We start from the raw sequence: 19,617 nt of genomic DNA on the forward strand, positions 1-19,617 counted from the left end.
TCTCAAACGCTAACTAAGCCTACTATTTTAATATTAGATTTCTACTAAGGTTTTACTAGCTAGAGCTGAATTACTAACTTAAAAGCTTTAAAAGTTCTTTTTAATGCAACTTTAAAGCTTTAGTAGCTTTACTATTATTAATTAAGTCTAAAAACTTTAAATTATAATACTATAATAAACTAGTAGTAATACTTTTATATTATATATTATTAAAATTATCTAAACTTTATATAGCTCTCTTAAACTAAAGCTTTATTTTTAGATAGTTATATTTATACCTATAGATAGTAGCTATTAATAGTGAGTTAAAGAAGTTAATAGCGAAGCTATAAAAGTAGTAGTAAAAAAAGATATATTTTTAGTTATAAAATTTAAATAGTAAGTTCTTTTTACTCTTATAAAAGTTAATAAATTTTATATTGTAATAGTAATATACTACTTAAAACGCTAGATATAAAGTGTAATAGAGGTAATATTATAGATTAGCGTAAAGAATATTTTAAATAAGAATAATAAAGTTATTACAAAGATATTATTAAACAACAGAAATATTATATAAGTAAGCTTAGTACATAGATCTGTTAGTATCTAAGAATACCTTGCAGTGTATAGCGTATAGAAGAATTTCTAATATAGATATAAAGTTTCAATTTAATATAATAAGAGTAGGTTCTTAAATAATAAACTTAAAACTAAAGTACTACATAAAATATAACTAGAAATAGTTAAGATAATATATAGTAATAGAAATACTACTTATAGAACTACTATCTTTATTATCTATTAACTATAACTATAATATTATCTCTATTTCTTAATAACTATAATGTAATAACTATCTCTTATAGTTATAATAGCTTTAGTAGAACTTTAATACTACTACTATCTATACAATAGTATCTACTTACTAGAAATAACTTATAAATACTTTTTTATTTTTATTTTATTTCTTATTATTCTCCTTAGAGATCTTTTCTAATATAGTCTATTACTAGTAAATATTACTCTATATTATTTTACTTAAATATAGCTTTACTTCTATTTTAATTGTATTTATAGTAAGATAGATATAAATAGTATTTCTACTTTAAAGAAAGTACTTAATTATTATTAGTATACCTAGAAAAAGCTTCTCTAAAGTTTTAGTAAAGCGTAGATGTCTAGCTACTAAGTAATCTATAATATTAAGATATAGCTTTTAAAAGAACTACTTTATCTTATTAATAAGATTCTTAAATACAAAGTTTTAATAAAAAATAGTAAGACTTACTAACTTTAGATTCTTTTAAAGAATATATATTAAGTAGTAACTATTAATAGTTTTAGTAAGTACTTTATTATTAGTAAAGTAAGCTTTAAGAGTATATATAATAGTAGTAGTTTTAAAAATAATAAAGAAAGTTATAAAATTTAATTAAATACTATTTCTTATAACTATCTTAAAAAAACTTATAAAGATAGTAATAATAAAGTAACTTAGTAAAGCTCTAGTAAGGTAGTAAGATAATACAATTAGTAAGAGATTAGTTTTGTTTTAATCATTACTAAAAAGACTTATAAATTATTTAATATACTAGTACTACGTTTAGTATTAGATTTAAACTACTTATAATTTTAAATATATTTTTAAATTTCTAAAAGTAACTTATAAAATAGAAAAAAGTACGCTTTTACTAAGATTTTAGTATATATATTTTAACTATAAACTTTTAAAATATATTACTCCATTAGTTAACGTAGGTGCATGCTTCGCGGTCTAGTATGCTTCGCGGTCTACCTATGCTAAGACCCTACTAAAACTACCTCTACTCTATAATACCTAATTAACTACACTAAATAGAACTACTAAAGAAAGCTAGAATATAGACTACGCTTTAGGCTATTAAATAAGACGCGACTTTCTTATTATAACGCGCTGCAGCTATCTATAACGTCTCTTATATAACTCTACGCTATTAACACGCTAGATAACTTTTATAAGTAGATTATAGGCTAATAATAATAAGTTTGCATAAGACTAAGGAGAGAGTAATTATTTAGCATATACTTAACCTAGTTAAGCGAGAATTTCTCTCTTGCCTTGCAGATATAGCTAATATAGCTAATTTCTTGCGCGCTAAGCGCAATCTAGCCTAGGTTAGCCTAAGATAGCCTAGTACGTTTATTAAGCGCTAACTAGAGCTCTAAGTAAAGTTTAATTATAAGTATAACTATAAGAGAGCTCTCTATAAAGACCTTATAGCTATCTAAGTCTAGTTTTAGCTAGTAGCTAACACAAAAGCTAAGTATAGCATCTAGAATAAAGATACTTATAACTTTAATAAGACTAGCTTTATAATAGGTATAATATTAACTAAAGCTATAGTTATAGCTTTAGAGAAGCGAGAATAACTAAAGTCTATCTAGCTAAGTAATCGCGAGTAGACTATAGTTATTTAGAGCATTAATATAATAGAATAGGCTATTCTACTCTATATTATCTTTAAAGAGTAATATTACCTCTCTACCTAGTATAAAGAGAAAGCTATACCTTAAAATTAGTTAATCTTAGTTTCTAAGAATAGTTAGACTATAAATAAGATTAGTTTCTAGTAGTTAGAGTACTTTAATACCTATATAGAGAAGCGTACTATAGAATAGCACTAGCTACTTATTATTAATAGATATAAGAGCTATAATACTCTTTAGTTTAAGCAATACTATAAAGAGAAGAAGATTATTACTCTCTATATACCTCTATACTTATCTTACCTACTATAGCTACTTAATATAGATTATTTTAAGCTATTAAAGAAGGCGTATAGCTGCTAAGCTAAGAAGCTAATATACAACTAGATTAGCTATATTATAAAACTTAAGTTTCTACTATACTTTAAGCGCGCCTTTAACGCTGTAATTACTTCTAGTAATATCTAAGAAGAGTTTTAAGGCGCTAGATTAGTTTTATTTAATCTAGAGAGAGTTATAATAAGCTTTAACGTATAGTTACGCACTTCTTTACTACTACTTATTAGTAACTTACTCTAGCTATTATAAATCTCTAGCAATACTTTTAAAATAGAGTTGCAATTAATACTAGTAAAGCAGAAGATTTAGAAGTATATAGATAGCTCTCTAACTTCTATAGTAGAGGCCTTTAAGAAAGTCTTAAAAAGCGTAGTAATAATTACGTATAAGCTAGTATTAGCCTAAAAGAAGATTACTAAGCTTTAGATAGCTAATAAAGCTACTACGCAGCGCAAATTATATAAAAGAAAGCAGGTTAGAGTAGAAAGGTCTATAGTAGTAGAGAATAGCTAGCGTAGAATAGCTTTATAAGAGTTTAGAGCATATAATAATAGAAGAAGAGTAAAGAGGCTAGCGCGCGTTAAAAAGAGTAAACTATTCTAAAGACGCTATAGACGCTATAATAATATAGAGTATAACGCGCGAACGTGTAATTATAAAGTAAAGGTAGCCTCTTAATTTTATTTTAGTATCTTTTATACTATATTATACTAAAGTAAGTTATAATAAGCTATAATAGAGAGGGTTTTAGTAGAGTCTTAGTACAGGTAGACCGCGAAGCATGCTAGACTGCAAAGCATGCACCTACGTTATAAGCTAATAAGTATATATAATTATATTATAATTCTTTTAAAAATTAGTATTAAAATTCTCTAATAGAGTACTTTAGTATTAAAATAGCTTTATAGCTAGTCTAAATTTAGAAGCTTTAACTACTTTAGAGATAGTAGTACTAAAACTCTAACTTTTAGTCTATCTACTTTTAAGAGTAAATAAAACCTTTAGTTATATATTCTTTAGTATACTAGTAATAGACTTTACTTTTTTAGAACTAGTTTATAGGCTATAGAATTATTAGTTTACTAATAGATAATAAACTTATTTAAACTAGTAAAATAAATCTAGTATTAGCTAATACTAGTAGATATAGTAATTAATTACTATAGTAAATAATTTAGGTAAAAGTAAAAAGTAAGAAGAATTATTATAAATTAATCTTAAAAACTTATAGAATTTTTAATTTTTATAAGTAGGTAATATTATAAAAGAGAAAATTTACTTTTGGACTAGCGCCTTAGTAAATAAAACTAGGCTTACATTAATATATTAAGAACGTCTGCTTCTCTAGGTCGTCTTAACACTCTTGTTATCCTATCGCCGTTCAAAGTTAGACAAGATTTCGGCCACACTATCTGCACGAAGCAGCAACAATGATCAGAGATTTGCGACGTCATAGCCAGAGCGTCAGGCGCGCACCAACTAGGCAGAAGCAACTTCAGCGTTCCGCTTGACATCCTCTTAGCTATACGACGTATTCAGCAGAGCCCGGCGCAACCTCTGCACAACCCCAGTTGCGCAATCGCAGTATCGACGTGTGGCTCAGTCTAATTACATACAGGCTACAATCAGGCTTCAGACGATGTTTCGGCACGGCCGGTTTGTGTGCAAGACATCGTAAAGCAAGAACGTCTCGCCCCTGGTAGTGCCTAGGCGAGAACCCTCGATACGTCGTATTTTCGTATAGGTCGATATACGCGCACACGAGTCACGACTTGGGGGCTTGATTGCATCGGACCGCCCCACGGGAAATACTACACAGGCTTCTGAGTCGTTCTGCACTTTGCATCGGAGTCGGAATACCTAGAGAGCTAGGTCGATGTTATTAGGTCGAAGGCTACCGAGTTTCCCCGCCACCAACGCATCTGAATGAAGGCCAAAGCTGCGAAAGTACGCGGCCTCTACTTGCAGCCATGGGTATTTAAGCCAACAAGGCGGCCTGAACCAACAGATCTCTAGTGATATTCAGACTCATCGAGCGCCTTTTCCAGCCTTGCGATAATTCCAGGGCTAGTATCAAACATGCACTTCGCAACCGCCCCAAGCGTCGTGTGTCTCATCACAGCCATCAGGCTTGTATCAGCTGTTGATTCGCCTCTCATCACCCCACTTTGTAAGCTGCTTTAAGCCGACTATCCAACATGACTGGCTAACCGGTGGCAAATGTACAGCTTGGGATGAAGCATCAGAGAAGGCCAAGAGCTTTGTGTCTCAGCTCACTATGTCGGAGAAGATTGGCCTTGTGACCGGGAGTTATGGTAGCGGCCCGATTCTACCTTGTGTAGGCACACTCGCAGCCGTCGAACGCCTCAATTACACCGGTCTATGCATGTCCGATGGCCCGAACGGTGTTAATCGAGCGGACAGCGTAAGTGTGTTTGCGTCTGGGATCACGGTGGCGGCGACGTGGGATAGACGTCTCATGTATGAACGAGGATTCGCTCTTGGAGAGGAGTTCAGAATGAAAGGCGTTCATGTTCTGTTAGGGTATGTCAATCCATCAGCTCTGCACTTTCAGATCCTAGACTCACAATCATGCAGACCTAGTACTGGACCGATGGGCCGCCACCCTCGAGGCGGTCGCGGTTGGGAAGGCTTTGGCCCAGATCCATATCTTGCTGGTGTCGCCATGAATGAGTCTGTTACTGGTATCGAAACGACTGGTGTCCAGACAAGCTCAAAGCATTACATTGGAAACGAACAAGAAACCCAGCGCAACCCTAGTACCAAAGATGATGGGACAGTTATCGAAGCTATATCTGCAAACATCGACGACCGGACGCTCCATGAACTCTACCTCTGGCCATTTGCCAATGCCGTCCGGGCTGGGACAGCATCAGTCATGTGCGCCTACAGTCGCCTGAACCAGACATATTCCTGTGCCAGCTCGGAAATTCTAAGCACCATTCTCAAGGACGAATTAGCCTTTCCTGGATATGTTGTTTCTGATTTTGGCGCCACGCACTCCACAGTGGATTTTGCGGAAGGAGGCCTAGACATGGAAATGCCCGGAAACGTCACTGCAGCCGGTTTCCCATGCTACTTTGGCGACAAGCTCCTTGAGGCAGTTCAGTCGAACAAAGTGTCGGAAGAACGTCTCGAAGACATGGCAAGAAGAGTTATGACGCCCTATTTCCGACTACATCAAGATAAGGACTTTCCGACGATCGATCCTGCGACCGGGCCCGTACTCTTTATTACTCAGCTTGGACACATCCAGGTACCTTCAATGGCTGGAATGTTCACTGAGGTTCCAGCGTTAGACGTTCGCGCCGATCATGCGCGCGGCATCCGCGAGCTGGGCGCAGCCGGCACAGTGTTGTTGAAGAACGTTAATGGGACATTGCCGTTGACAAACCAGACTAGGTTCGCTCTATTTGGGAACGGTCTCCCAGATCCAACCATTGGATCAACATTCGTGCCTGCACCTGGCGAAGACGCTCCAGAGGGCTACGAGATTGGTACCTTTGACATTGGTGGCGGATCTGGCTCTGTGCGACACACAAATCTTGTGAGCCCACTCGAAGCTATACGGAATAAGGTCAAAGCCCTCGGTGGCCGCGTACAATTGCTGTTCGACAACGATGAGATTGCAGCGGGGCGATTTACAACCATTTACCCAACACCCCATGTCTGTTTGTTATTCTTGAAGGCCTGGGCGACCGAAGGCGCCGATAGACCGGATCTGAACCTCCAGTGGAATGCTACTAAGGCTGTTGAAAGCACAGCAGCGCTATGCCCAAACACTATCGTTGTGACACATGGTCCGGGCGTAGTCTTGATGCCATGGGCGGACAACGAGAACGTGACGGCCATCTTGGCTGCACACTATCCCGGAGAAGAGATTGGAAACTCCATCACCGACGTCCTTTGGGGTACTGTCGAGCCCTCCGGCCGGCTGCCCTACTCCATTCCCAAGGACGAAGCAGATGCTGGTCCTCCGATTCTAGTGGTGCCTGAGAACACAACAGATCCTGGCGCATGGACAGAAGACTTTGTAGAGGGTCAGATGATTGATTACCGGTACTTCGACGCCAGTTCTGGCAAAGAACCACTTTACGAGTTCGGTTACGGGCTTTCATACACCGAGTTTGACATGGAGCCGGGTCTTAACGTGCAACTTATGGGCGGCTCGTTGAACCAACGTGTCAACAAGTCCATGGGTATAGCACCAGGAGGAATGGTCGATTTGTGGACCAACGTAGCCGTAGTGACAGTCAACGTCACTAATACAGGTGGCCGAGCAGGTTCCGCTGTACCGCAACTTTACGTATCACTTCCCCAGGACACGACGCCCCCAGGCACACCTGTAAAGGTGTTGAGAGGATTTAACAAACTACATCTCCGCAAAGGCGAGACGAAACAAGCGACGTTCGAGCTCTTGAGAAGGGACCTGAGCTACTGGGACGTTCAAGAGAAAGAGTGGGTTATCCCGAGAGGGCAGATAACTCTTTTGTCAGGGTTCAGCTCCAAGGACCTACGAGCAAACACAACAATCTCAGTGTAGTGTCTTTTTGCAAGATAGATAGCAGAGGACTATACATGCGAGACATCTTAGTATCATCATAGATAGTTACTACAAACTTTGCACGCTAGACTACTAATACGATTGCTACTCTGTTGTAGTTGCTAGAAGTTGAATCTACTGAATGGCACTTACGCAAGTCTCGTGATCGGCCTTTCGTCTTTTCTCCGTATCCTCTTTCCTACCGCCATCCTCGGTAGGGTCTCGCTTGCGTTTCTCGCTCTTTTCCTCGTCTACGTCATCGCTCTTATGCCAGAAGCGATGTGGCAAGGTCTCTTTGTCTGCGATCTCGGCGTCTGTGATCTCCCTCTCTTCTCTCTGCTTCTCGCTCAAACCCGCAGGTAGACACTCGAGGTCCAACGGTCCGGTGTCAAGCCTGAAAAAGACCCGCTGAACAAACTTGGCTCTTGTACGCCGACGCGAAAGATTGTGTCGTAGAGCAGACGATGAGCTAGTACTGCTGAATGGAAAGTAGCTCCCGAAGATGCTGTTGTCTTGCTTGTCCTCCACCTCAAGCATCTGCCACCGTTCGTCGGCTAGTAACTTAACGAGCTCACCTTTACCCCAGTCTTCGTAGATGTCGTTGGGTACATTAACGGTCAACTTTTTCAGATTCTTGAACTGGGAAGCGTAGCGAGCCCAGAAACGCCTCCAGCCAATCATCTCGCGTTTCATGAGGGCTATCTCGGCGGGTGTAGGGCGCTTCGCTGTACGCAGCCAGCCAGAGACACCAGGAACGTCCGCAGGGTATTGAATACTGAGCTCATCAACCATGGCGGCGATGGGCGTAAGACTGAAGACGGCTTGAGTCGGAAGCAACAGTTCACGCTTGTCCGCGTTTTCCCCAACAAAGGTTTTGTAGTCGCCGAAATATAAGTTGCCGTCAATACCGGACGCAGGAGACATGTTTGTGCGTTCGCCAATGGAAATACGAATAGGGATACCGAAGCTTCGTAAGGTGGATACCATAGTCTGTATACGAGACAGAATATCTTGTTTCGGAAGCAGTGTCCGGTTGGGCTCGAGATTGGCTGGAAAGACATCGGACATGAGGGTCTCCCAAGTGAATACGGGCTTCCAGTTACACTTCTCAGCTATCCACCGCAGCGCTTCCTGGACCTCTGGCTTGGAGCTAGGGTCACTCATCGCTTGGTCGTTGTTCTGCTGCGTAGTCTGGCCAAAGTGATGTCGGCGCTGCGTTACATTGATGAGATGAAATGGGTGAAGGACGATGTTTTGAAGACCGTGTATGGGCTTGATGTTGATGTTTGGATACTTCTTGGAGATGGTTTGGAGGCTCTGCAGCAGGTCCTCGAATGAAGCTCCTACGCCCTGCACAACATGATTGCCCAGCTCCATGTGATCGCGTCCGCAGTCTTCGAAGGTCTTGTCATCGAATGCCTCTTCCTCATCACGATGGTGATGCCCTTGAGTTATTCGATACGGTATGGGACCAATTACATCGCGATCGCGACGGTCCTCCATCCATGAGTATAAGCCGATTTCGACGTCTTTTATTCGCGACCAGGCTGTGGCATCGGTAGAGAAAAGGGATCGGTAGGGGGCGTAATCGTGTATCCTCAGCTTCGTCATGCTGTCTGGGCAATGCTTCTGCACACCATCCACAAGACAGCAGACGCGCTGGTGGACTTCCCATTCGTTCCATGTGCTAGGCTGGATGTCAGTACTATGAGCGTTGGTGAGGACTCATGGTGGACAAAACTTACTGGAAGCCTGAGTAGCGCTCTCGTATCGCGAGCGTCTTCAGCTTGCTGCAGATTGGAAAGATGATGCTGGCGACAGAACCGCTCTTGTGCCTTCTGGACATGCGGAAGCCCTGCTTGAAGCGATAGTCGTTGTATGAGTAGCTGTACTCAATCCGAGAGTGCGCAGTGTAGTCAGCCCAATTGGCAACCTCGAGCTCTTCGAGGCGGCCGAACAGCTTGGGGCAAGCAGCAGCCAGCATGCTCCACGTCCATGTCTCTTCCGGAGTCCATACGAAGTCTTTAATGGCCGAGATGTCTAAGCTCGTCAGGCATGGTAGGTTTTCTTCTATCCACTTGAAGTCGTCTATACTCGCCCAATGTGACATTGCCAACTTGTGTACGTGTCGGCGGTTCTCATCCGTGATGCTCTCCTGGAAGCTTATCCACCGTATATTACCCAGGCCTCTGTACTTCCAGTCACCTAGTCTGATGTCGCGCACATCGTTGAGTTGTATGGGGTATTTGTAGAGGAGCTGATTGACGGTGACGCTGCTTGCCATGCCTTTGCAAAGCCTCTTCAGGCTCCAGGCAGCGTCGCGGTCGAGATAGTCCATGACACACTTGAATATGTCGTCGGGAAGTTTGAGTAGCATGCTGCTCTGGCTCGCGGCAGCTTTGGACTTGGGCTGGTTGAGTGCATCGGAAGCGACAGGGCTACAGTCACGACTTGAAGTAAAGTCGGGCATATCGGGCGAGAGATAGTCAAGGTCGTGCAGGCTGAAGAGATTCATCAAGTAGCGATCGTAGCTCATGGGTGAGAGACAGTGGAGTGGGAAGAGAAGAGGGGACAGAGGAGCGAGGGCAGGCTGGGGCGCAGCAGTTGTACCCAAGGAGTGAGTTGCGCGCTGAGGCAACTGACTGTTCACGTGAGTGAGCGAGTGACTGGGTGAGTGATGTGGTGAGGCGCATGGAGGTGCAGAGCCATGTGGGAGTGTTGCGAATGTGAGAGCACAGTCGTGGAAGGCGCGATGGTGAGGCTGGCAGGCGGCGCGCGTAGCGGCGATGCGGAGAGGGTGCGGAAGTGCGGCGCCGCCAAGACACGCGTCGCTTTTCGCGCGCCGACGACTTTCTGCCTGCGCGAACCAACTGTCGCAACACCATCACCCGCCGCACACTCACCCTCGCGCCGACCCCACGCGCATTTCCACCATGGCCGACGCCCAGGTTTTCGAAGAGACATTCACCGTCACCTCCATCAACAATGAGAAATACGACCGCGTCTCCCGCATCTTTGGCACCTCGACCGACAGCCAAATCACCATGTCGCTCGATATCAACCACGAACTGTTCCCGGTAGAAGCTGGCCAGACCTTGAGCCTGGTTCTGGCAACGACATTGGCGCTGGACGGCAGTGCCAAGGGCGACAACGACTCTATGTGGAGGAGCGTCGGCAAGCAGGGTGTTACAACACTGGCCGACATGTACGACTACGTGTGCTATGGGAAGAACTACCGCATGGAGGGTGGTGACGGCGACATCATGTGAGTGAAGCTCGCGCGTCAGCTTTGACTGTACTGGGTGCTGACATCACGCAGAAAGTACTTCGCCAGCTTCGGCGGGCTGCTTCTGTACATGGAGGGCCCTCACAGGAAGCTCAGCGGGCTCAAGATCGACGACATTTACATGCTCATCAAGCACTCATAGTACTACTGTCTTCGCCTCCACCACGATCCAAGGGAAGCAAGCATAGAATAGGCGTTTGGTAGCATTGTGTTGGTATTGGTATCATCTGGTCTAAAAGTTTCGGCACGGCGTCTGGATACCCCCAAAGGACTCGATAGATTCACCCGCCTCTCTTGCGCGAGAATATTACGTTTTCCTTCTCCTTCTCATAGTGTAGGAAATTCAAGCTTCCTGTGCAGTCGACTCACAATCTCAATGTAGTCGCGCTCGTTCTCCGTTGTCAGGATACCGTGGCGGACCAGGAAGTCGAGCACGACCAACGCACAGTTCGGTTTGAATTCGCCCTTTCTCATCCCTTCTTGAACTTCCTCCACACTCCACAAGTAAAACTCTTCGACCTCGTCATCGCCTGGTTTCGGGATTGTGTCTTCGGGAAGCTCGAGATCGTAGACATATTGAACTTCGGGCTGCATCAGGTTCGTCTCTCCTCCTGCTCTTTCGTCTCGGATATACCAGTACGTGACTGTGCCGCACGCCTTCGCATTTGCCCGAACAAAATCCTCGTCGAGCGAAGCTTCCTCTCCACACTCCCTCACAAGACTCTCGAACGGCGACTCACCTGATGCGATGCCGCCTGCAACCGCGTTATCAAGCATCCCTCCATACGTCTGCTTTGTCCGCGCCCGTCTCGGCGTCCAGATCTTTAGTTCCCCGTCTTTCCTCGTGAATGCCGTAAGATGCACACCGTAGGTAACCACGCCGAACAGGCAACTAGCACTCCTTTCCACGTTGAATAACAGCTCCTTCCCAAGGCCATACACAGCGTACAGTTCATTCCGCCACTTGTCCAACACTTTGAAGTGACCTGTCTGCCGCATAGCCAATAGCGTCGTTTCTACCGCTTTCGACCGCTCGTCAGCGTTGGATCCGGCTGTAAGATGGAGGATGCGAGCATCGTCGTCGATTTCCCAGCCAGGCACCCCGCGGAAAACCTCGACAACGGAGGGGAGCATATAGCCCAGCGCATAGTTGTAGCCCGAGACGCGCAGTTGGTAATACGTATTGATGGACGCGATGTATGTTTCCGAGTTGACGTCGGGATACGGGAAGCCGTCGCATTGGTTTATGAGATCGAGGTTCGTGAAAGACATTGTGGATGAATGAGGGGTGAATGTTGTGTAAGCCAGTGCAAGTGCTGCGCCAGCTGGGTGTTTGCGAGCTGCGTCATCCGCTTACCCACACAAGCTTGGGTGGGGGCGGGGTCTTGAAACAGCAACGACCATGCTGAGCTTCGTCCGTGCCTCTAAACGTTCTTTCCAAGAACAGACGAGGTGGATTTCACAGACGATCCGGTAAATATGGCAGTTGCGATACAATACACTTGTCAGCTGTCGAGGTTTCCAAGCGTCTCGTGCTGGTATAGTGTTGCCTGAAGCTAGCAAGTGCACGAATCCATCATCATGTTGCATCGACTTTCTCCAATGTTCTCCAAACCACAACCTTGCTGTCAACGGTTATCTTAACTTTTACCAAGAATGGACACCTCGACTACCAGGATCGTTCTTGTTGTACCCAAACAGGATGTCAAGAATGTAAAGTCTGCCCTCGAGCGGGCCGGACAGTTAGATCGGAGCAGCAAGATCATCCCTGAGTTGGATGGCAAGAGAACACCAGAAGCTGTCGCAAATTCGGCTGGTCCGAGACAAGGTGCTGATCCATCGAGGTCATCTATACCAGAAGCAGACACTGCGGCATCACCAGCAGGAGCCTCGCAGGCACCCTCGAACCTTGCACAGCAGTCACGCTTTCCGAGGCTCCACTTCGACGCGACCAGCGGCGAATATGTCGACCAGTCATTGTTGGAAGATAGAGCTCAGCGCGAAAACCGAAGCATTGAGAACGAGACTTCGAGCCTGGCGGCCGAGGTGCCTAGTGATCGCGACAGTCGTATTAGGTTTCCCATCCTGCAGTTCGATGTGGCTAGAGGAGAATATGTCGAGCCTTCTGCCGCGAATGCGGAAGCCAATAATGCTATAGAGCATGACCAAATGCGCATGCGTATCCCCACGACCATCCCTTTCCCTGCGCAAATGAACGACCCGAACGACATCCTCGATACGGAGGCTTTGAAGTCCAAGATAACAGAAGATCTCGCACTGGGCGAACTTTCCAAAGACGTATCCATCTCACATCACGTCCCGAGCACTGCAGCATCCCCGCATAATGCTCACCAGAGCCCGGTTCATAAGGCTTTAGGAACCGCCCTCACCTTACTTCTGGATCTTGCATCTGTATCGCACACCCTCACGGTCGAAGCACTTGTCACAGCTTTCCCGGATGGATATTCAGTATACAAGCCCATGCTTCTCCTTCCGCACAACTCATTATCCTCCGAGCCATGGCGGACTCTTATCACCACTTATCCATTGGACTCAGAGGAAATGAAAGCAGTATGGCAGGATATGGCGATATCAGTGGGCGCAACGCACGTCGCCATCAACGCGCCTATACCGATATCCACATCTTCAACATCAGCATCACCATCCACCACGACAGGCGAAGAGAACATACTGCGTAGCCCAACCAATCTCACACCTCTATACGGCAACTTCGGCCCTGCACCGACACCGCAAACCATCATCTCACCATCAGCAACAGACTTTGCCGACGCCCTCTGGGTGACTGCGCGCCAAAACGGTATCTGGCAAACCTGGGCGCCGCTCTATACGATGTTCAGTCGTGGCAATGTCAACGAGAAAGCAAGGATAATGAATCTCCCTTCGGTCAACGATCTGGATGTTGCGTCAACAGCCGTCGATCTTTACGCTGGAATCGGCTACTTCGCGTTTTCTTACAAGAAGAGTGGAGATAGACGGAATACAGGTATCAAGCAAGTTGTATGTTGGGAGATAAATCCATGGAGTGTTGAAGGACTACGCAGAGGTGCTGAGATGAATGGGTGGACGTGCAGAGTCCTCAAGGATACAGACATAGCGCGACTGCGTGAAAGTCTCTCAGTGGACGATTCCTACTTCCAGCAAGCGGATCTTCTCGTCTTTCAGACAAGCAACGAGAGTGCTGAAGCGGACTATGCGTTACTTCCATCGCCTAAGCCACCTGTTCGACACGTCAATCTAGGCTTGCTGCCTTCCTCCAAGCTGTCATGGGGTAATGCGGTTGCAATGCTTGACAAGCAGCTTGGGGGATGGATTCATGTGCATGAGAACGTGGGCGTCGTCGATGTCGAAACAAGGCGAAAGGTTGTAGAAGCGGAATTCCAGAGTCTGGCGGACAAGAGGGACGCCGCAACGAGAAGGAAGGTTCTGGTGGAACATGTGGAGAAAGTGAAGATGTACGCACCTGGAGTTGTGCACTGTGTTTTTGATGTTGTTATTGGAGGCGATATTTGAGAGCCGTGGAGAGCCGCTTCTTGTCAGCACCACGAGAGGACGGCTGATGTTTGGAGGTGGTCATCAACTAAAGATCTGAATAGACACCACATGGCTTTACATCACACCAACTGTTACTTTCACATGCCATGGCATTCATGCTTGTTAAATGCACCAATTGTAAAAATAGTAGTAGATCTGATCAGTCTATTGATGGTATCATGGTTTCCACGCCTTGTGTCTGCTAGATATGATGATATCCCCTCAGCAGCACATCGGATCAAAGCAAAACTCCACCCTGGATGCCGAAAGCAAAGGTCGCAACCTCGCTGTGAGAGTATTCCAACGCCCGCTAAAACGCAGCAAAGACCAAAAGGCAAAGTTCCAAAGGATATAATACATAGATGGCAAAATCTGAAGTCGCCATGGTAGGAGAGTCGGCACCCTGTTGCCGCGTTCATTCGACCTCTGTCAGCCACCTTCGAATTCCCTCTTTCAGGGAAGAGTCGTTTTCGGTTCTTGGGTGAGAGGTCTTGGTTGTCTTTGTCGTTTTTGTATGACCACCTTCCTTAGGAGGCTGTCGACCTCCGCGCTCAGTGGCTACGTCTTTGACGACAACTTCCAACGCTTCGAACAGCACGCTTTTACAGTCAACATGCGGTACTTCGACGTGTGGAACCGCATCTGACTCCGCTCGTGTATCGCGCCGACCCCTTCTGCTGCTTGATCGTGATGACTGGGCAGAGTTGACACGAGTCACTTCACCAGACTGTGCCAGTACACGGTCCACACCATCGATGAGGGTAGAATCGAAGTCCATGATGATTTCCTCATCGAACTTTTCAGCGAGGTGAACTTCAGTCATCATTGGAACAGCGCTACCTGAAGTATACGGATTGCCGTAACGCGAGTGGCCGGGTGCCAAACCAGTAACGCCTGGCGTCATGGCCGATGACTGGTAGGTAGGTGTGGGTATCAGCTTGACAAGGCGTCGTAAGCTAATGCGCTTGATCGAAAAGGAACTCGTGTCAGCGATAAGAGCAGAACATATGTCCATCCAGCGTTCAAGTGGACCAGACTCCAGACTAGGTGTGGTCACGGTACTCAAAGGTGTTGGCTCCGCGCTCATTGCCCGCTTGATGTCTCGTTCAAGGTAGCGATATGGTTTGATAGCCTGAACAGCGAAGTCAGGATGAAATTGACTCAGCCACCCAGCAACGTTGACAGGCTGCTCTGGCTCTCCGTGAGGCGTTGATAGAACAGAAGACTCGCCAAAGCTGGAGCCCGGTTGACTTGAAGCTGACCCAAATCCTCCCAACAGTGGGGACTGCAGAGGGGAGTCGAAGTCGGGGAGCGGCAGGTCAACGTCGATAACGCCATCCTTTTCATTGACTGACAATTTCAAATGACTTTCAAAAGTCTTCTGACGCTCGGGTATGGGCCGCGCTGCAGATGCAGGGACACCGGAAGTGCCACCATTAGAGTAAACACTGAGAGAGTCTTTTTCGCCGGAGTCAGGTGGGAACGGAGAATCGACGGCATCGCTCTCGAAGACACGGTCCATAGAAAGTTCCTGTACCATGTGCTCGAGCTGCGATCGAGGGCGCTCTTGCCCACGAAAGCCCACGCCATCATCTGTCGTTTGAAAGTACTCACTTTGGTCCGTCGAGGACGAGCGACGGCCGCTCCAAAAGTTCATGAAGCCACTCCAGCGACTAGTGTTGCTGGAATCGTTGCTGGCAAGGCTTGTCTGACCTGTACCGCTCCGTTGCAGGGTGCTGATCAAGTTGGTGGACGCCAGACTATCACTGCTTTCTGGTCTCATGTCAGGCATGGTGCCGGACGACTTTGTTCTAGGGAAGGTGAAGTGAGCGACAGGCATCGCATCTTGTGGGGTGGCTGTCGAGGTGGTTACAGTACTGCCTGTTGTGACTGGGCCTTCTGACATCGAGGGGACGACTAGAGTGGTCCGAACTGAATGTGCAGAGGAACGTCGCGAGTGGCCGAGCGGTCGTACAGGCTCCGACGTCTCAACGAGGGCCGATTCGGAACGTTCGTCTAGAGCCTGCGTAGACGGCTGATGCACACTCTGGGGTTTCGGGGGCTGCAGAAGAATATTGGACATGCTCTGCTTACCCCTCGGTCCTCGCTTGATTTGTCTTCTTAGCGATGGCTGTCTTGAGGGCGGCATGTTGGTCGGGGGCGACTGTGAGTAAGCACGCAGCGACGCCGAGGTGCCAGGGCGCGCGTACGTGCTGTCGCCCATGGCAGACGCATTAGGTGGTAGAAAAGCCGCCAATAGAAAGATGAGTCTCCGAGCAGCCATCTTGTCCGGGGAAACAATGACAGTGCGACTCGGAATGGTGAGGTTCTCTCCAGCAGTTGCTTTCTGTAGTTCGCGATGACGCTTGCGGTACCACCTGGGGCCCAGGATGTTGAGCCATTCAGTGTGGTTACCGAGGAAAGCAGTCAGCAAGTTGAAGAAGAAGAAGTTCTGTTCTCGTCGACCTGCCCAGCGACCAAGCCATCTGGCCTCCTCGCGCCACACGCCCCACTTGCCTTGACCTGTCATTACGCGGGGAATTCTCATGCCGCTTACGACGCGATTGCCGGTCAGCTCCGCTGCGTCTCGTATCTCTTTGTCCATCATGAGGGCGTTCGGCTGCAATCGTAGGGCTCGTCGACTGGCCTGCAGAGAGGAGTCTCGAAGACTCGTCCGTGAAGGCTGGTTTCTCTGGTGGTGGGCTACAGGTGTGGCCATGCCATCTGGTGATTTCGGCGCCTTGAACTGAGCCAATATGCGCTCCTGAACTACGTGTTGGAGGCTGCTTAGAGCGCGCATGATGACATCCCAGTGCTGGCCTACGACATCAACGCGGTCATCGACGTCACTACACAACGACGAGGATAGGAGTGATTCGACGCCCAGGTTAGAGTCGATGAAGGCCCATCCTGCGCGGCGATCCGAGTCCAGTGACGAACCAAGAGAATCCTGTCCAGGGGCAGAGGTAGAGAGATGCGCAGGAGTCCTGGTGTTGGCACTACGGGACGAAGGTCTCAGGCTCGGCGACGTGTTCGATATGGGCAGGTGGAGGATAATGGTGATGGCGTACATGGGGCTCTTTCGCACGTGTGAAGGGTATGGCGGCTTAGGGGCACCTGGCTTGACGTTCGTGGACGGAAAGGGGAACCCATTGCCTTTCGGCAGTGAGCTCTGCGGTGTCGGCGTGCGGTCGTCGTGATCCTCGTCCGGCATGGTGACGGAGAACAAGCGTGTAATGAAGATGGTCCGTCGCTTGGGCTCTTTCGGTATGCTCTCGGACGAGTCGGCGCGGGGCATGTCGGTCGGGAGGTTGGCAGGAGTGAAGGATTTGGCGAGATGGCTTCTGCGGCGGAGGCCCTCAGCGCGACCCAGAGAGCTTGTCGCATCCTGGACGCTGGTGCTCAGGATGGAGGCATCGGCGGGCTTGGTGTCGAGGGGCACAATGTGGATCTTGTTGGAGTTGCCGCGGTAGTTCATGGCGAGGTTGCCGAACATGCAGTCGAGGCAGATGTTGGCCAGGTCGGTCGACTCCTTGGCCCGCGCCTGGGCTTTGGCCTGGACCTGGGCGTGCTCGTCGATGTTGGGCATGGAGGAGATGGAGCTGCCGCGGGTGCGTATGCGCGTGAAGCCGGCGACCGTGGGCGAGCGCGGCGGCGTGGGCTCCGCGACGAGGGAGGAGCGACGGGCATGCTGTCCTCCAAACGTCGGCCCTGCTGTGCCCGCAGCGCGCGCGCGTATGGTGGGTGAGGTGGGCGATGTGGGCGGGTCGGCGCGCGGCGGGGCGGGCTTGGAGTCGAACAGGATGGCCTTGGGCATTTGGGGCGTCTCATCCTGGGCGATGATGATGCGGCAGTCGCGCGGGTAGTCGAGGTCGATCTCCGGTAGAGGCCCGTCGTGGGCGCTGCCGGGCGTCAGGGGCGCGGCGTGTAGAGGGTAGGGCTGGCCCTCGGGGTGGTAGAGGGTGCTGGTCTCCGGGTACAGCAGATGGCGCGTGTGGCTCTCCTCGGTCGCCGAGTCGAGCACCGTCGGCGGCGGCGCGTGGGCGGCGCTGGAGCCTTTGCGGCTGCTGAAGAGGTGTCCGATCATGTCGAGAGGGCGCATTCCGCCATGGAAGCGCGCCCAAGTCTCAGCAGTGGGCGGGCTCGGTACAGTGGGCGTGGCGGGCTCGAGCAGTGCGGCGTGCTGGTTGACCCATGGCAGTCTTCTAGTAATTCCACTGCACTGCTACAGGTGATGCGGGGCAATGAGGGCTGCGACAACAAAGAGAAGCGTGTCGCGTGGGCCGTGTTAGTGAGGGGAGCGCGCGTAGCCTAGTGCAGAGCTGCCGTTGCTTAGTTATAGAAGGGCGGTGAGCGGCTTCTGCTACTATCGTGAAAGGATCGACTCACGACGCACATCAACGCTGCACGTCACCCCTCCACCACGGGCCCACCCAACATTCCTCGACATCACACGTCCCCCAAGTGGGACGGCCAGCCCTCACTTCGCCGCCGTGATAGGTTTCAGTCGAGAGAAAGCGCTCCATCGCCCTCCGTCATCACAGTGCTACACGCCCGCCGACGGCCATCAGCGCCTGTGGCTGCGGATCTCCCGGGGTACCCCAGATCACGGCATGCACGTCTTTCTAAACCGTCCTGGTGCAATCCGCCGCCTCGCTTTGACAGGCTGACGCACGCCAACCCGCACTTTCGATATCAACAACTTGCTCCGCGTCGGACCACCTCCGCGGGTGATTGTCGTCGGGGCGGAAGGGACTTGCCTTGCTTTCTCATTGGAACATGAGATTGCCCAGCAAACGGTAATCTCTGTCAACACTGCCTTACTGGACAATCAACGGGCTCTTATCGAGATCGTGTAACCGTGCCCGCGTATGTGCATTTGCATTGGGGGATCTTGATGTTGATAACACATTCAGACATCTCAAGATGGCCACTCACCTGCCCATATACCGATCATGCTCATGCAGTGCAATTGCTATTTCTATGCATCTATGCTTGACCACATGCTTCCATATCCAAAGTATTCTTCCGGTTTCCATCGCCGTGGTATGATGTCCAACTTCCGCGATACGCGTCGTTTGTCCAGCTGGGAATGGATCGACACATGTTGGTGTCTTCGGAACAACGTGACGCGACGTTCCGAGCCTCCTTCTACTGCTGGATTACCCGCCGGTATCGGGTGACGATCTTTGGATCTATCCGTGTAGATATAAGTGCATAGTGAGGCGATCTAGGAGATCCTGATGCTCTTGAATCCAACGAAGTAATACCGGGCGTTTAGGGCGCAACCAGAGGCCCCGAGCCGAATGTCGACATGTCTCAGATGATCCACACCGCCTGTCGTACTGGGTAGCATCGCCTCGACTCGGATAGCCATCACGAGGTTGTCAAACTACACTCTATCAGTTCAAGCCAGTCAATTACAACT

The 19,617-nt window shown here is 48.0% G+C and overlaps 6 protein-coding genes across 6 annotated transcripts; 3 read left to right on the forward strand and 3 right to left on the reverse strand.

The window, feature by feature from the left end:
* Window positions 1–5,065: 5,065 nt before the first annotated feature.
* On the forward strand, window positions 5,066–7,351 carry J4E90_008729 (uncharacterized protein; the record flags this gene model as incomplete). The annotated part of the gene is made up of 1 exon (XM_051438251.1): window positions 5,066–7,351. One exon carries the CDS (start codon window positions 5,066–5,068, stop codon window positions 7,349–7,351), a length of 2,286 nt encoding a protein of 761 aa, XP_051287561.1.
* A 135-nt stretch (window positions 7,352–7,486) lies between these two features.
* On the reverse strand, window positions 7,487–9,887 carry J4E90_008730 (uncharacterized protein; the record flags this gene model as incomplete). The annotated part of the gene is made up of 2 exons (XM_051438252.1): window positions 7,487–9,038; window positions 9,097–9,887. 2 exons carry the CDS (start codon window positions 9,885–9,887, stop codon window positions 7,487–7,489), a joined length of 2,343 nt encoding a protein of 780 aa, XP_051287562.1.
* Window positions 9,888–10,284: 397 nt separating this feature from the next.
* J4E90_008731 (uncharacterized protein) lies at window positions 10,285–10,779 on the forward strand (the record flags this gene model as incomplete). The annotated part of the gene is made up of 2 exons (XM_051438253.1): window positions 10,285–10,616; window positions 10,671–10,779. The coding sequence occupies 2 exons, from the start codon at window positions 10,285–10,287 to the stop codon at window positions 10,777–10,779; spliced, it is 441 nt and encodes a 146-aa protein (XP_051287563.1).
* Window positions 10,780–10,964: 185 nt separating this feature from the next.
* J4E90_008732 (uncharacterized protein) lies at window positions 10,965–11,909 on the reverse strand (the record flags this gene model as incomplete). The annotated part of the gene is made up of 1 exon (XM_051438254.1): window positions 10,965–11,909. One exon carries the CDS (start codon window positions 11,907–11,909, stop codon window positions 10,965–10,967), a length of 945 nt encoding a protein of 314 aa, XP_051287564.1.
* A 384-nt stretch (window positions 11,910–12,293) lies between these two features.
* J4E90_008733 (uncharacterized protein) lies at window positions 12,294–14,168 on the forward strand (the record flags this gene model as incomplete). Its single annotated transcript, XM_051438255.1, has 1 exon — window positions 12,294–14,168. The coding sequence occupies one exon, from the start codon at window positions 12,294–12,296 to the stop codon at window positions 14,166–14,168; it is 1,875 nt and encodes a 624-aa protein (XP_051287565.1).
* A 436-nt stretch (window positions 14,169–14,604) lies between these two features.
* Window positions 14,605–18,276, reverse strand: J4E90_008734 (uncharacterized protein; the record flags this gene model as incomplete). The annotated part of the gene is made up of 1 exon (XM_051438256.1): window positions 14,605–18,276. One exon carries the CDS (start codon window positions 18,274–18,276, stop codon window positions 14,605–14,607), a length of 3,672 nt encoding a protein of 1,223 aa, XP_051287566.1.
* Window positions 18,277–19,617: the final 1,341 nt, after the last annotated feature.

This window comes from Alternaria incomplexa (genome assembly GCF_024043165.1).
Source record: "Alternaria incomplexa strain BMP 0042 chromosome Unknown scaffold_14, whole genome shotgun sequence".
In the NCBI taxonomy this organism is placed as follows: Eukaryota; Fungi; Ascomycota; class Dothideomycetes; order Pleosporales; family Pleosporaceae; genus Alternaria; species Alternaria incomplexa.